Raw genomic sequence first — 17,686 nt, forward strand, 5'->3', positions numbered from 1 at the left:
AGAGATAAAACACCAGCATCACATGGTACTACTAACTAAAATTCACCTTTTCACATCGTGCAAAAATATCATTCTGATTTACTCAATACAACATCAGTTCAAAAAATGATGCAAGAGAGATATGTTCTTCTCATGCAGAAAACAAAAGACTCTAGAGATAAATGAATAGGGAAAATACATTTTGTATAACTTCACAACTCAATCATACAATGCTCCTTTCGTGCTGCACATAATGAAAAATGCCCGACATTTTTCCCAGAAACCAGTCAATTCAAGAACCATTCACAATTAAATGTCTTTGGCACTGACATTAATTTACAGCAACAGAGTAATATATTGCACTTAACCATCACTGCTACAAAGGCCCATTTCACCGGTCCAGCATGCCACATGATGAAAGAAGATTATAACAGAGTCACCAAGAGCACTGCTTTGAAACAACTGTTCCTACCTCTTCTATCAAAAAGTCTGAAGGAGCTCAAAGCTAATGAATGGGCACAGCATCTAGAAAAGCTCCTCTGAATTGAATTTGTTCCATGCTTCCTATTGCAAGATATAGAACTTAATAAAGAGCACAACATTGAGTATAAAAAGTGAAATAAGCAGTGACAACTAAAGGATCTTTCAATGATAATTCTGATAAGGTAAAAAGGAAAGACACCAAGAAATGAAACTTGTCATTAGGCTGTGCATAAGAACCCGACATCTGTTTTTAAGAGGCTTCATAAAGTTCAGAACCCTTGACCCATGGCTTGAAAAGCAACATACCAGGGAAAAAAGTGGGATTGTTGGGTATTTGGGGCTTGATGGGTCTACCCAGCCCATAACCACAGACTAATTGATTATTAATGTATCGTGATAAAGGAATAAAACCTCAGATGAACAAGAAATGTGAAGAACCAAATTTGTAATGCACTGTCATGTTGACCAGCGATAAAAGTACCTTGAGCATGTCAAACACCTTCTCAGCAACATATTTCTGTTGAAGGGTGGCACCTTTCTGCTGCACTTTATCGGGATGGATACACAATGTTGCTTTTCTATACACCTTTTTTACAGAAGCACCAGTAATTAAATCCGTCAAAGAAACAGGCTGCCAACCGCATTCAGGCCAAAGCACCTATGAAACAAGTCAATTTGATATTTTTATCAAGACCATACTATTAGAAGCACAGACAATCAAATGTTTCAGAAATTATAGGTTTTCCCATTCATAAATAATTTATTTGTGAATGTCTATCAAAAAAGTAACGATTGTTCTAAGATCCAAGTTATGTTGGTCTCCATAGATCTTCAATTCATGTGTATCTTTTGGTGCATAAATTTCTATGGTTGGAAGAAAAATCTGTTATCTGATATGATGGCTTCTTGTGTATGTGTGTGTACTTGGTATTTTTTTTACTTTTAACACCAGTTCTGTTCAAGGTGTGAACAGGTAGAAGGGAAACAATCCCCCAACGCACACCCACATCCCAACCCCACAAAAGGAAAAAAAATGAGTATGATTAGCAACCAAGTAAATACAGAGATAGCAAAATGGATAGGATGTACGTGTCATTTGTTTGGCAATTTCTGCTCAAAGAAAAAAACTCCTTTCAAATTTTCTCCTCTCTCGTGTTAATAACCAGGTGTGTGTTAAGTGGAATCTAACAGTTCTGGGGTACAACTAATCTCCTCATATAAGCGAACATAAAACGGAACATACATATTGCATAGTTGATAGCAATGCACGAAGATTTCCTTCTTTCCCAGCAGCCCATCGCTTGATTTCAATATCTAGGGTCTCAGATATTCTCTGTAACAAAAAGCAAGCAACTATATTACATTGATAAAATAGTAAAAATCATAGCAAGGACATAGCATAGAAGACAGAGCAAAAAGAAAAAGGATGAAAGACGCCACAAATTTTAGGATAGCATCATGAAGCACAAGGCAAGGCCTTAAGGAGTCATTATCTTAGTTTAAACTTAACATGATTCATCCAGCACCAAAAAGAAGAAAGTGATCCTACTGATATCTGACATAGCTAGTTCAAATCTGCATCTTTAAACAAGATCCCAAAGTTTAGGTAAGATTTGAAGAAAGAAAATCTTTCCAATCAAAGTTCGAAAATACGCTTTAAAAATGATCATCTAAACAAGCACCGCAACAACATGATTGTTTTATAACTCTGTAATTCGATATAGGAATGTAAAAGTGGAATACAAAGAAAATTTTAGGCATTGTTTTTTGAGTATTCCACTAATTGCAACAAGCACACAATAATGCATAAGTACTTTTGCAAGCTGTTTCATAAAACAGTACTTACGTGTCTTTCCTGCTGCTCCATCTGAACTTGAAGGTCACGTTGATTCTTTTCAGCCAAAGCTTTGGCCTGAGCAAATAAATATCATAAATCATATATCTTTCTAAACTATGTAATACATGCTAAAAGGCTGTAAACAGAGATTTGCCCCGACAATCCAAACATGAGAGGAAAGACACAAGTGCCAGGGGGCATACCGCACGCTCCTGAGTTCGTTGATGGCGTTCCAATCTAGCTCTTCTTCTTTCTTCGGTTTCCCCTTCAACCTCTTGGAAATCTCCAGATGAAGTGGCAGCTGGTTAAGTAACATAATTCAGTATTCAGGAAATTGATGAGACAGACTTAAAACCAACAACATGACACACTTTGTATGCCATTAGTTTGTCTGTAAGCATATTATTGCCTCGGTGACTTCTTGAAGTATAAATACAATATAAAAACAAATGGTAAGAAATTAAGACAGTTCAAATAAAAGCATCTTCTGTACAATTGAGGGAATAATTTAAGAAAAACTGTTACTAACTGATGTGTTGAATTAAGTTGTAATTGCGTGACCTTAATTCAATTGAAGGTAAAGTTGGAGAAAGTGAAAAGCCGCCATGGTAGTTAATCTAGCCTGGGAAGCTTTACTAGTAGTACAGACTAACCCCCTGAATATTGCTAGTGAAGCCGCAAAAAAGTAAGTACCTCCAAATATTGAAGAGAGATCATCAGCAAAACTTGTTGTTGAAGATGCCTTTGTCCTGTTGGAGGAGGTTGTGGTAGATGAAAATGTTGGCTTTGACCCTCCAGCACCTGCCTTGTTCTGGAACTGTGAAGCAAATGAAGTCTCCTAGGAATGGCAGGTGAAGAAAAGAAAGAGTTACCAAAATGCAGAATAAAAGATACAGCATAGAGAGGCTTAAATTGATATCTTAGGTTGCTTTGTTTACATTTACAGAACTTGTTCTTGTCTTTGGTGCACTATTGGCTCTAGAACCCATATTGAAAAAGGATTCAAGATCATCATCATTCTTTTGTTGGTTCATCCTTGCAGCAGCAGCTGCCCTTTCTCGAGCCTCTGCAGCAGCTCTTTCTACTGCAGCTCGTTCTGCTCGACGTCTTACCTCAGCCTCAGCCTTTGCAGCTGAAGCTTTTTCGCGTGCTTCTTTTTCCCTTGCTTCTGCAGCTACCTTTTCTGCTCTTTCTTTAGCTTCTGCAGAAGCTCTTTCACGGGCTTCTGCTTGTGCTCGCTGAACTGCAGCCCTTTCAGCCCGTTCTCGAGCTTCAGCACCAGCCCTCTCCACAGCAGCTCTTTCGGTTTTTAAACGAGCAGCAGCAGCTGCTCTTTCTCTAGCGTCTGCTGCTGCTCTTTCTCGTGCTTCCCTAGTAGCCCTTTCTACAGCTTGCCTACCCCTATCTCTCTCTACCTCTCTGGCTCTCTCCCTCTCCCTCTCAAGTTTCCATTGTGCTCTCTCTTCCTCTTCTTTTTCCCTCTGTTGACGTTCACGTTCTAATCTCTCCTTGTTTTCTCTCAATTCTTTTTCTTGTGTCTCATGCATGGCTTGTTCATCCCTGTCCAGGTTTACAGCCTCCTTACTCTTAGCTGCCTTTGCAGATTCTCTTTCTCGAACTTCCTTAGCATGTCTAAATTTGGCTTGAGCTCTATCCATAGCCTCCTTCATCGCTGCTGCTGATGCAGCAGCTACTGAGTTTGCATTCATATCTTCACCAGAAAGAACTCCTGCACTTTCATCCACACTGTGGGGAGATTTACCCATGGCAAATTCATCAAGTTCATCCAACTGAGAAGTTGGAGGGCTCTTGGCTGCAGGACGAACAACCTTAGGACTTTGAGAGTATTGGTTGTAACTTGGAGAAGAAGAATATCTGTCACCCTTCTTTCTTGCATTTGAAGCAAAGGAACTAGCCTCTGACTTAAAATTTCGCCGTGGAATTGGAGGAGGAGGTCGTGATGGAGGTGGAGCTCTTGTAGGTTGTGTAAAAAGAGGAATCTCTGATACACTAAGCCATACATCATCAGAAGGCTGCATTTGGTCCTCTGATCTTGGGGACGTATCTGATTCAAAGTGTGTTTCATGAATATTGCTACTTGCATATGAAGGGGGGGAGCCAGCTGGACCAAAAGATCTCTGAGGATCACCTGAAGGCATGTCAAACAGAGGAGAGTCCTGAAAACCATCCTCAGGCACCTTTTTCTGTGAGCGGCTATCAGAAGATTTTCCGATATTTTCTCTAGAAGAAGAGGCTTGTGTGTCACTCGTTCCTGATCCTGCCCTCTGAGGACTCCCTCCCGTCCCTCTGTTATTCCTAGCAGAGTATAATGGAGGGACAGACTTACTAAAACCATTCAGTGGATCTAAATCATCAAGAACTCCTCCACTAACCGATGAAGCTTCAGAGTGTGTATTTCCAGATTTACCTAGCTGACCAATCTGTTCAAGTGGATCCATGAACTCCCCCGGATTAGACGAAGCCGGCATTGAGGTTGACCCTAAACCTGCAAAAGGGTCATCCAAACCAATAGAACTTTGATTTGAATTTCCAGTGGGTTTGGAGTAATGACTAGACTCTGTGAATGACCTGTGAAAAACCACCTGTCCCTCATTAGACAATCCAATTGCAGGATAACAAAGATAAGACAACAATTTGGTCGTACAAATGAGTACAACAATTTATTCTAATTAACAACACTAATCACAACTGATAAGCCAAGGAAAAATGCACCAACATGTCAAATACAGTCTAATCAATGTCGTTCACTGAGACACCCTGTTCTGTCTTGTCTTCTTCTTTCTATAATTATTTGCTCAAAAAAGTCTGTCTATTGTTTTCTAGTCAGTCTAAAAGGAAATTCATGAAAATCGAAAGGGCTAATGGAGAAATGAACTGGCTTTGTTTTAATAATAAAACACACAAACTACTAAGCACCAACAATTACCAAAACTTTCAGAATTCTAACCAGAACTATATGTATTCCACTACAATAGTTACATATTTTGTATTTTTAGTGTTTGGATAAGCACCACCATTATTTTGCAAGTATGGATAAAGTACCACAGTTTACATTTTCTGTGTGCCATCTCATAGAGTTAATACAATGTTCTTCACCTAATTAAAACCTCTAAAGCTTATCGGGAGCATATAGACATAATATATCAAGTAATTCCGTATATAATAATAAGAAATACAGATTTCAAAAAGCTAAAAGATACAAGAATTTTGTGATACGTTCTATCATATTCGACATGCAAGAGGGGAACATTCGTTACATGTTAGCCCTTTCAGGCTGTATTCAAATAGCATAGACAGTAGTATGTATGTGAACAATGAGCAGATGGCCTTCTACAGTATCCAGATTCATGTTCCCCCAACCCCACCCCACCCCACCCCCCTTATCACAATAATGTATGTACTATGTATGATCCTAAAAAAAGCAAAAATGTTCTCTGCTCTTTGGTAGTCCATAACCTCCTCATCACAAACTTGTTGGGATCAGCTATATAAACAACTTTAGAACAACTATGCCTTTAATTTTGTAGCAATTCTAGTCATTACTTTAATTTCACTAAGAAATAGCTTAAATTATTTAAACCACAGTGATCAGAGAAACAAGTGGAGCTTTGAGAAATATGACAAAGTACCTCTTATTAGTGGTGGAAGTGCTACTCCCAAAACCAGCTAACAAATCATCAAACTCTTTGGCACTCGAGCTCGTACTACTCCTAGGCTCTGTTACCTTCTCATTCGACTTCAAATTCCCAAGCAGATCACCAAAATGTTCGTCCTTCATCTTTGGTTGTGGTGGCGAAGTCATTGTAGCAAAAACGTTGTCGTCAAATCTCACAGTGGATGCAGATTTTTCAGATTCCGATTTGTTCTTCAGTCCTGGCAATCCATCAAAAATATCCTCGTCGTACACTGGCTTGTCATACACCGGAACGGACGATGTCTTATTGTTGTTGATATAGCTATTCGAATCATTGCCAGTATTGAAAATTGAATCGTAATTGATATCATTCATCGACGAAGATTTACTGTTGTTATTACTAGACTTGGTGTATTTTGGAGGTCCACCGAACACGTCTTTGTACAATAAACCATCAGAATCATCATACAACGGTGAAGATGACGATGATCGTACGGAAGAGGAACGACGATCTCCACCGTCGGATCTCATCGGAGCCGATTTTCCACCGGGTCTAAACCCGTAATCTCGGGTCAGCATATCTAGGTCATCCATCGAAGATATATATTAAAGCCGTTTCAGATCTGGACCGAATTACCCTTGAAAACACTGCAATTGCTGCTGGTATGATCTGAAAATTAGAAGAAATTGGAAGGCCAATTCGGTCAACCGGAATCACAAAGCAGAAATGTGAATGATCAGAAATTAATATGAATAAATATCTATCTATCTATACATATGAATATATGTACTTATAGGTAGAGAGAGAAAATTGGTGAATTAGGGTTTGAAGAGGAGGAGGACTGAGTATCCGGTGACTGTTTCTCTCTCTTCTTTCTTCTTCTTCTTCCTCCGCCTCCGTCGTGCGCCTTCGTTTTCTTGTTTCTCGGCTATTCTTTATCTCAGTTGTTATTGATTGGGTTCATTTTCGTGGAAGAACCTTTTTTACTTTTTGGGCGAAATTTTGATTCTTTTTTGTTTAATTTGTGAAATTCTGATTCTAGCCTAATATATTGTTGGCTAGACATTAAAATGGTAACGTGGTAAGTATTTTTTTATTTTAAAATTATAATTATGTAGTCAAGTGTCATTTAGTTTTTTTTTAAAATGGGATCCTTAGTAATTTTCTTGTTATTATTTTTTTTTTTCATTTATCATATTATTTGTGGTTATTTTAATTTTTTTTCTATACTATTTTCTATAAATATACATTTTACTTTAGCTGAGAGTTTATCGTAAATAATACTTTTAGCTTTACAAGGTAAAATAATGTTGTATACTTTTCATCCTTTTTATACTCTATTTAATGTTGTATACTTATCATCATTTTTATACTCTATTTGTAAAACTATACTAGGTATATTGTTGTGAGTTTGGATTTGATCTACTTTATTAGATTACGTTATATTTCAAAATATATTTTTTTTAGTATGAATTCAAATGTGTTAAGTCTCAAAGCACGAAAGAGTTGTGAGTATTATTTCATTATTAAGAATACTGTATTTTTCTTTTGTAATAAGTGGTTCAAGCTTGTTCAACAAATAAATAATGATAACGATATATTTAGTAAAATCTCATAAAGTGAATATAAAGATGATAAAATATATATAAACTTTGACGGATAAATAAATTATTTTTGTTAAAACCTCAGCTCTAAGTGAATTCAACAAATAATCAGATAAAGTAATATGAATAGGTTTAACAATAGATTTTAAATTTTATATTTTTCAATTTGTTGAGATTAGATGTTTCTGTTTTTATTGTAGTAGTTTGAAAAAACAATTACACTATCTATTTAAATGAGTATTATATTTTTGACACGAGCATGGTTGTTTGGTTGATTTGTTGACTACAATGACAACATATAGATTTCCATTTATTTTATTTATAATTAATAATTAATATAGAACATTAAATTGTAATATATTTGTTTCTATGTTTTATAAGTCAATTTGCAATCAAAGAAAAGGTCTTGATGGTATTATTCTCCATTTACACGTCTATAGTTGCCACCAATAGTCAATTAATTCGCTTTTTTGATCGAGACTTGAACTTAACAAAACTGTATCAAACATAAACTACAACCTAACCACAATTTATTTAATTTTTAATCTTTTATTGCATTATCGAATTTAAAATGAAAAAAAAAAAGGAAAAGTGAAATTCAAACTCACATATATTATGTGAAACATCTAACAAATATTACGAGGGGTCGTTTGGATGATTGGATCAGAAACAAATTCTATCATAATTATATTGTGGAGATAATAATATCAAGGTTAAATAATGACGAGATTATAAATTTGGTATATATATATATATATATATATATATATATATTTGATTTATTCAATTAATTTCACATTTATTCCATGAACCAGACAAGTATTTTCTCCCTTTTTTCTAACAAAAAGTAAAATAAATTTGAAAGATGTATTTTGATTATTCAAGGGCAAGACACCTCAAGTTTCAGTTTCTTTCGTATAGATTAAAGAAAATGATTGGAAATAAAAAAGTTTTTAAGTTTTTTTGAATCTTTGTTTCTTATGATCAATTGGTGCCCAGCTGTAATGGGTAAGATTGTTCAATCTAATCAATTGGTCCTTTTACTTTCGTTTGGATTTGGAATCAATTGGTGCCCACCATACAACAATAATATATTCAGTGTAATCTCACAAAATAACATGTGAAGAATATAAAATGTTCGGAGACTTTATTACTACTTTAGAGATAGAGAAATTGATTTTGATAGACCATCAGTTGAAGAAAAAAACCAATCCAAAATAATGTACAATATTCTATTTTATTCAACTTCGTATAAATAGAGTATGGAGAGTATAGAATGTTCACTAAGAAAATTGAATAAAATGTGTCAAATAAGTCTTGTTTTTATTTTTGGTGACATTGACTTAGTCAAAGAAGATCAATTCATTTTTTTCTATTTTACTAAACTTCGTATATGTGATGGATAGGATGAGGAGATAATGCGAAAATAGTTCAGATATGTGAATAAAAGATGCACATATACACTTATCTAGCAAGGAAGTGAAAGAAGTTAGCTATATATGGTAAGTGTAAGGAGAAATAGAGTTAGGTCAAAAAAAATATCGAAAAAAGATGAACGACAACAACCTTTGTAAGATGGCAGAAAAATGAACATAAAAAAGATTATGGCCCATGCAGGTCTCGAACCTGCGACCTTCGCGTTATTAGCACGACGCTCTAACCAACTGAGCTAATGGGCCTTGTTGTGCTAAAACTCTCAAATGTCAAATTTAATCGTTCTATATTCCTCACAAAAACATTGGATTCTGGTGCCAGTCTGCGTACACACATTTTTATAAGTAGCCGTTGTTGTCCGCCTTCACCATTTCAAATTCGAACCAACAAATTAAAGCTATAGAAAAAAACAAAATGCCATCGACAGCTCCATCACCTTTTCCCGACAATCAGATCCGCCGGCCAATATCTGGCCGGAAACCGCTTCAACCTAAGAATACTCCGGCAACTCCACTTACATCCAATTCAAATAAACCTGAAAAATGGATCGAAATCTCAGTAACTCAAAACTCAAACAAAGAGAATCTTCATCCAGATTTTTCAATTCCGAAAAAGGCAACTAATCCAATCAGCTGCATTCAGGATGAGCCGTTCGATTCATCGCTAGCTGAGGAACTTAGTGCCATTCGTGAAAAGCTCGAGAGGCTGAAAGGCGATAAAGAGAAGACGGAGAAGATGTTGAAAGAAAGGGATCTGATGCTGGATTTGCAGATGAAAGAGCTCTTAAACAGAGGGGAGATGCAGAAACAGCTTGAGCTTGAAGTTGATCGGCTTTTCCGATTGAATGAGCTCAGATTATCCTGCACGGTAACTCTATTTTTATTCTGATTGCTTTCAGGTGAACTTAAGTCTGATAAAATATGGAAAACTAAAAAAATTCCAAATCTGTATTTGTAATAAAAATCAATTAATCAAAAAAAAATTGAATCTCAAAAATTTTATTTTGTAATTAGAGATTTATCGAAATTTAAAATTTAAATCCTATTATAAGTTGATTTTTTGAATGATTTTCTTGTTTATGGTTGCGTGAAACTCAATGAAATGAACATGATTACCGTCTGGGGCGGATCTAGAGGGCTACGTGAGTGTTCACTCGAACCCGTCTGAAAAAATTACCACATATATATTGGTGTTTTTTTTTACACCAGTAATTGTTTTTAATGTAAATATATGGATTTTGAATGGCCTGAACACGAGTCAAGTCAAGAGGTTGACGTTTAGGAGGTTCAAAATTCACCTTGAGGTTTTAAGTTCAAATTGAGGCACGATGATATAGGTATAGAGAATTTGAAGAATGAACTGTTTCACATTGAGATGAAATTGATTGATGGTGAATGTATATTGCAGCAAAAAATTTCTCCAATTCGAACGCTCAGGGAGAAGATAGAAGAAAAGAAGATAAAGGGTGATCATCTAAAGGCAAGTAGAACATTTACTAGCTAATCTCCTCTGCTACAACAGAGCTAAAATTTGATTTATTGTTTCTTTTGTTCACATTGATATGGAAAATTTATATTTTCTTATAGGAGCTGAATTACGATGAAGAAGATGAAATCATGACCGATAGCTCATCGGACAAGGACTCAAATACATAGGGAATGAATTTACAGCTATAGTCACAAAAGACAATGGATTTGCATTTTCCAAAAATCTCCTGCAACACAGCATTTTCCTTTTCATACAATTCGAACCTTCAACATACTAGTTGTTGGCTAATTGTCTCATGTTGAACTACCAGTTTGTTGTATAAATATATAGGTTTTATCAATGTTTGTTCCTTGAAATTATTCTGTTGTTTTTACTGTCTATCGCGATTGATCTGTGCTTAACCATCTCAAGTTCATACTTGAGAACTCCTGTTTTCCCCTGTATGACATATCCTCTGGCACCACAGCACTTACTGCTCTAATGTTCGGAACATTAGTATCTCTGCATCTATCTTTTTTCGTCTTTGTGTTCTTCATCTGATCAATTTCTCTTGTTGAAATGAAAGATAATCCCCGAGTTATACTGAACTACTGCTGAAGAACTCGGTTACTCATCTTGGGTCGGATTGGATGAACAAGTTTGTAAAGTTACAATCAATTTACATTGGTCTTGTAAATATTGTATTGAACAAATATTAAGTTCTGAAAAGAATTGGCTGTTGATATTATGTAATGTGTATAGAGAAAATACAAAGGAAAATCTTCAAAAAACAAGAAAAATAAACAATAATATTACATGAATGAAGCATAACAAAAAAAAAAAAAGATTTCTACTTTCTCTTCCACATCCTGATCTCAAGCATTAAAGCAGTGATGAATAAGATAACCAAAACAACAGAAAAACCAGCATTCCAAGAACTTCCTGCATTTCCTAAATGGATACCATAGAAAACATTTATTGTTGCCAAAAGTATCAATACTCTCCCTGTAATGTAATGGTACCAATTCCAATATTTTCTTATTTTTGATTCCTTGTCTGGTCTCACCAATATTGCAATAGCCTATCCAGTAAAGAAAAACAGCCAAAATGAATATCGATAAATCAAAATCATCAATGTAATTTTTGCAAGTCGAGTCAACTTGAGCGTTGAGACAAACCTGCAAGCAACCTAGAAGAAGAATGAAGATGCCAAGGCCTTTGTGTCTATTGACATTGTTCTGAAGACGACTATTGAGAACGAGCCCACTGATAACACCCGCGAAACCAAGGATGAACCCTAACGATTGAATAGTTATGTGAGAGTAAAACCAGATTGGATCATATTGCCTCAAGTATCTAGCTGCCATGACCCCAATTGGCATGAGAATTCCCCATCCAAACATATTTAGAAGTCCATGGCTTCTCCTCAGGTTTGCATATAGGGTCTTTGTTTCACTTTGACCTGTTTTACAACAACATGACAAGCATATGAAATTAATACACAATACATAAAACAGTAACTGAGTTCACAGTCAAATAATTAGTGTATTTCTTGATAAGAAAAAATTATTGGGTTTAGGTGAACTCGTAACGTATAAGCTACCTCCACCCTTGCTTCATTTTATGTGACAACATTTGAGCAGAAGTTAAACAATTGGGATGCATAACAGAAGGTTTCTGCAAGTACTAAAATTACATTGTAGGTTGTGAGAGTTTTACATTTTCATCATAATAACAAGGTGAATTTTTGTACCAAGTATGTCCTAACGAATCATGTCATCATCGTTTCCCAAACATAGAAATGTGACACTCTTTTTAGGATGAGTTAAAAAAAAGTGGTACATAAAAGAGGACGGAGAGAGTACTTAAAAGGATTCGATCAAACAAATTTATTTTATATTTTTAAAAAAACAGGAAAAAGCATAAGTTATATCTACCCCATTTAAAATAAAATTCAGCATCATGCTATTATTGAATCCAGTTCAATCAACAAACTAGACATTATTCTATTAAGATGTTATACCTACTACTTCACCATAGTACTTTAATTTTCTTCTTTCCAAACTGAGATTTGCTTTGTCTTAAAAGAAATTAAAATACACATTTAGTTTGTTAGTCATGAGATGCCAACTATTTTGGCTTATACAAATAGTTGATTGATTGAATTGTACGTATTGAGATTAGGAAGCACTTTTTTTTTTCTTAAAGAAAACTTAACAAACAACATTGGCTTCCAACCACAAAAAAATGTGGTGCAGTGTATGAGGCTGCTCCTTCTTTAATCATAGATCTCGAGTTTGAGTGCTAGATATGAAAAATCTCTGGTAAGGAGTGTTACCCCAAATCGAACCCTACCCGACACAAATAATTAATCAGACTCCAAAATAAATATCGAACCTCTTCCACTTCCTAAAGTCAAAGACGTAAAATCTACATGTGTTTGTTGGTACTTAAAACATTATTATTGTTATGACTAGAATATAAAGTAATTGATACATTTGTTGGTGCAGGGCAACTATCTTCTTACTCTTTTAGACCAATTATGATTGCCTTCATTAGAAGCTGCTCGTGGAACCCACCCACCACTACTAGTCTCCCTACTAGAAAGACTTTTTCTTTTTTTGGGATATAATTCAAAGTAGTCATATTCTGGATTGTTGTTGAAAAATGATCAAAACTTCACAAGTTCATGAAAAATTAGGCAATTTTTGGAATTCATAACTCTGTCATGGATTTCAAATATCATGACTATATCTTAGATTTTACACTTACTAAAGTTTGAAATTCATGGCAATGCTATAATATTGTTGTATCAAAATTGTTATTTTTCAACGAACTATTAGATACTGGCTGGTTTATTTTCCAAAAATAGTACGCAATGTGGCAAGATAGTAATTTTGTCATTTTTTCTCTTCACTCGGTGTTTGGTATCTGGATTCAAGTTCCAATTATGAATTTGCATTGCGTAAGACGAGGAAACACTTCTCAGTTCATACATGGATTTTTCATACCAAGGATGACTCGAACCTGAAGGGATACACAACTATTAAGTAGAATGAATCATATTCATCCCGCCACTATTTTTCAATGGTCCGTCATAGTAATAGACTCGCAATACCAACTAATACTAATCAACTTACAAGGGGCCTCTTTTTATTTTTTTATTTTTTATGACGGTGGTGTTTGATCAATTTTCACATACTTCGACTAATTTCATGGAATACCTATCACCTCCCGTCAATAGCATGTATCGAGTAACTTTGTCCACCAAGACTAGGACACGTGAGAAGAATTACCTAGTATTTTTATCTCTATGAAATTTCAACCTAAAACCTCTCTCAACGACTTTATTGATCACCAAGTCACCACCGTTGGTGCAACTAAGGAAGGGACTTTTTGATTTGTTTTTTTTTAAACAAAATTAACTTTAAAAAACAAAATACTCCATGAGAGAGCATTTTTAAAACATTTGTGTGATTTTACATTATATCAAAATTTGAAATAATTTGTGTGATATAAGACAATCAAATTAAGTCCATACAATAACAAGACAATAAAATTCGAACTACATCCATTCACTAACCTGTGTTGTAATCCAAGGAAGTAGATGTATGATCCTGGTGTTCCGTCAACCGGTAATTGGCGGTGGACGGCAGCATTCCCGACGGTCCGACGGAGTAAATGAGCCGATTACTGGGCATTTCAGTGTTCAACTGAAAGGCCAAATAGATTCTCGAGTTTTCAGCTACGACGGAGGATGTAAAGTTGACAAGCTGGAGATTTCCTTCATCAGGCAACACCTGATCGGAAATTCAAAATCTAAAGTTAATTCGATTCAGAATAAATATGATATTATTATACTTATACAGTTAAATTTAAAAAAAATTATATATACATAATTCGAGCAAAAAACAACGGTAACCAGTCCTAGATCGGACTAGAAACATACCTGATTCGGCGATTGACCGCCGAGAAAATACTTCTTCATAGTGGCAGTTCCGTCATTAGAGACCCAACCAACAATTGCAGTTGAGCCAACCATTTTTCCCTTTTCTGAAAATCCCATAGCAATATATGAATTTGTGTTTGGTGCTGAGAGAACATAACTCCATACATTTGTATCTGTTCTCATATACTTGAAACAGAGAAAAAAAAAGTAAGGAAGAAAATGTTAATGAGATATCACTACTAAAAAAATCCCTAATCTACGATCGAAAATTAGCGAATTCTGATAGTAATAATGAAGGAAATTGTACTCTGAGGATGTAGTCTTGTTGATTCCATACTGTAAGACAATGGAAGGAAGTTGTATCGAAGAGAATTTCGCTTTTAAGTTTGAGATTCGAATTGCACGAATCTGTACTGCTGCCTTGAGAATTTACTTTCGAAATTTGGGAACTGATAAATATTATTAGAAAGATGATGAAGTAGAAGGAGGCAGAGAATTTGAAAGATGCCTTCATCTTTTCAACTTTTTCTCTCTCACACTCTGTTTCTTTGTGGCAAATAAGTGGGAGAGATGATTGTAATGGGGAAGTAGTGGCCTAGTTGGTTAAGTGTATGGTGGTTATATGTAATGAAATATGTACGGGTTGAATTATTCATCTATTTATTGATTCAACAAACAAATCAAATATTATAACTCAACTTGTCAAAATGTAACATAATTCTATATGTACAAAATCAAATTGGTAGATTTGGGATTATGTTAATTTGAAGGAGCAAAGTTGGATCATATTAAATGATGATTCGTTACTTGATCCGAGCAAACACTGAAAAAGTATAAGTCATACTAGTATGTTAATTGAATTAACCTATTTTTATGACAATTAAATTTGATTCAATTTATTCATTTAACGCCTCTAATTAATTTATATATTCTAATTAACTTAGATTTGAGACTTGGTTCATTGATCGACTAACATGATGTCTCAAAGTGCCAATATTAAATAAAAATGGTATCATTAAGTAATATCTTGATGTAAAGATTACTTATGTATCTTCCTTCGTACTTAGGCATTTTGATTTTTGAATGAGAATCACAATAATGAATATTTGATGGTCTATAAGGACTGATCAAATTAAAAGTAACATATTAATCAGTTTTCTTTGTTGTGACACTATACAATTAACTTATTAACTTTTGTTCAATAATTTACAAACTTAAGAAAAAATATAAATTGTACAAGATAAGTCTAATTGGACGAGCTCAATTAAGAAGACATTAACCGAAGAAATCAATTTGTGACCTCCATTTTGAAATACCAAATGTAGGGTTGGCAAGGGGACCAGGTCGGCCCTCCGCGGCCCGCGACCGGCTCACCGGACCCGGTCCCGTATCATTTCGCGGGTTAGGGGGACTTCAGGATAGAGGACCGGTTCACCCTTTGGTCTCGATCGACCCGGCCCAGTCCTAGGCCGGTTGAATCGGCCGATTTCGAGGGATATTTTTTTATTTATTTTTTTGAATTATATCCATTGGGGACCGTTGAGGCAACGGCTAATATTCTCTCATCTATTTTCTATATCCTTTCAATCTTAAGTCTTAATTTTTTATTCCATTTAAGTCTCATATTATATCATAATACATATATTTCAATTCTAAATTTTCATATTATATCATAATATATATAATTCTCATATTTGCTATCAAGTTACAACAAACTACAAGCTTCAAGAATCGGCTATAACGTCTGCGTAATAGCAGACGTTTGGTACATTCGTTTCATAATATTTATATTTTATTTTTTTGTGATTAATTTTTGTGTTATTATTATTTTTATATTACACTTTACATATAATTAAATATGAGTTCTAGCAAAAAGATACCGGTAAAGGAAAAGAGAGAGAACCAAGTGGCATTAGTAAATTATTTAATTTTAATAAAAAAAAGTAGTTAGGAAAAAAATAAGAGTAAATGTGGTGGTACTTCTTCTAAAATCAATGCATAGAGTTAGATTTAATACAAATGATTCTACTTATGTTGATGATACTTCTTATGATATTGATTCAAATGTTCAACTCGATCATGAAATTTTAGAACGACATTATAGTAATATTAATCCTAATCTTGATGAAAATTCAAGTGAAGAAGTAGAAGTTGATTCGGGAGAAGATGAATTAGAAGATACACCTCTAGTCTGGTGACAAAATTTTCAAATGAAACTACAAATTCAACAGAGCAAAATTGTGGACGCCTAACCCGTATACCTCCTACAAGAGAGAAGGTGAAGTATCAACGCCCTAAAACTTCTATTGTGTGGCAATTTTATGACTTTCGATAAGGAAAACTCTATTGCTATTTGTAATAAGTGTAATCAACCTTTTAAACAGAAACAACGTGGAGGTCAAGGTGGGACGGGGGGCTTAAATAGACATTTGTTATCTTGTATGCCGATTCAATATAAAGAATTTAAAGCATTAGCCGATAGAAAAAAGGAATTCCAGTTAATGATGTTGATATTAATGTTAATGAATCGGTAGGGGCTTCTAACATGGTTCGAAGAACATTAGATCCTTCTAATCCCAGTGGTCCACTAACACAACGTAAATATAATAAGAGATCGCGAAAATTTAGCTAAAATGGTTTCTGTTTGTGGTTTGCCTTATAGTTTTCCTTCACATCTCGATTTTATTGAATATATTCAACAAACTTATAATCCTTCTTTTAAAGGTTTTTCAAGAAATACTGTTAAAGCTGATGTTTTTTTATATCAAGGTAAGCATTGTCAATATATTCGTTGTTTGTTTAGCATATTAGATTGTAAAATGTCTATAACTTTGGACATGGGTCGTAGTGTTAATGGACATAATTATTTAACTATTACAACACATTGGATTGATCATAACTGGAATTTGCAAAAAAGAATCTTAAGTTATAAAGAATATGTAGAGAAAAAAACTGGTGCATATTTAGTTTCAAATATTTTGAGTGTTTTAGATTATTACATGCTTATAGATAAAGTAATGTCTGTTGCATTAGATAATGCAACTAATAATACAAACGCTGCTAGTATGTTAAAAATTAGATTATGTCCAATTGATGTTAATGCTTTTCGTGTTAGATCTGTTGCACATGTATTAAATTTAGTTGTACAAGATGATATTTCATTATTTGATTGTGGTTGAGTGAAAATTGAATATGTTGTTGCCTGGATTTTTTATGCTCATAGAACTGCTAGAATTAGGAAATTTAATGAGTGTTGTGTACTATGTGATTTGCCACC

At 34.5% G+C, this 17,686-nt stretch overlaps 3 protein-coding genes and 1 non-coding gene across 5 annotated transcripts; 1 reads left to right on the top strand and 3 right to left on the bottom strand.

The window, feature by feature from the left end:
* LOC102588565 (auxilin-related protein 2-like) lies at positions 1 to 6,991 on the bottom strand. 2 transcript variants are annotated; one of them, XM_015305077.1, is made up of 9 exons: positions 6,746 to 6,991; positions 5,950 to 6,624; positions 3,238 to 4,888; positions 2,993 to 3,137; positions 2,503 to 2,600; positions 2,309 to 2,374; positions 1,706 to 1,795; positions 944 to 1,120; positions 1 to 543 (listed from the first exon to the last, which is right to left on the bottom strand). In XM_015305077.1, exons 2-9 carry the CDS (start codon positions 6,546 to 6,548, stop codon positions 505 to 507), a joined length of 2,865 nt encoding a protein of 954 aa, XP_015160563.1. In that variant the 5' UTR covers positions 6,549 to 6,624; positions 6,746 to 6,991; the 3' UTR covers positions 1 to 504. The 2 variants fall into 2 exon arrangements, with proteins under 2 accessions (XP_015160563.1, XP_006366804.1); XM_006366742.2 differs by having other exon boundaries at positions 5,950 to 6,991.
* A 2,173-nt stretch (positions 6,992 to 9,164) lies between these two features.
* Positions 9,165 to 9,238, bottom strand: TRNAI-AAU (transfer RNA isoleucine (anticodon AAU)). Its single transcript has one exon. It is a non-coding gene; the product is annotated as a tRNA-Ile (tRNA).
* A 137-nt stretch (positions 9,239 to 9,375) lies between these two features.
* On the top strand, positions 9,376 to 10,840 carry LOC102588891 (uncharacterized). The gene is made up of 3 exons (XM_006366743.2): positions 9,376 to 9,860; positions 10,401 to 10,472; positions 10,580 to 10,840. The coding sequence occupies exons 1-3, from the start codon at positions 9,408 to 9,410 to the stop codon at positions 10,646 to 10,648; spliced, it is 594 nt and encodes a 197-aa protein (XP_006366805.1). The 5' UTR covers positions 9,376 to 9,407; the 3' UTR covers positions 10,649 to 10,840.
* Positions 10,841 to 11,175: 335 nt separating this feature from the next.
* LOC102589215 (cytochrome b561 and DOMON domain-containing protein At3g07570-like) lies at positions 11,176 to 15,015 on the bottom strand. Its single transcript, XM_006366744.2, has 5 exons — positions 14,717 to 15,015; positions 14,410 to 14,595; positions 14,044 to 14,260; positions 11,639 to 11,922; positions 11,176 to 11,541 (listed from the first exon to the last, which is right to left on the bottom strand). The coding sequence occupies exons 1-5, from the start codon at positions 14,921 to 14,923 to the stop codon at positions 11,311 to 11,313; spliced, it is 1,125 nt and encodes a 374-aa protein (XP_006366806.1). The 5' UTR covers positions 14,924 to 15,015; the 3' UTR covers positions 11,176 to 11,310.
* Positions 15,016 to 17,686: the final 2,671 nt, after the last annotated feature.

This window comes from Solanum tuberosum, unplaced genomic scaffold (assembly GCF_000226075.1).
Source record: "Solanum tuberosum cultivar DM 1-3 516 R44 unplaced genomic scaffold, SolTub_3.0 scf00686, whole genome shotgun sequence".
Taxonomy (NCBI): Eukaryota; Viridiplantae; Streptophyta; class Magnoliopsida; order Solanales; family Solanaceae; genus Solanum; species Solanum tuberosum.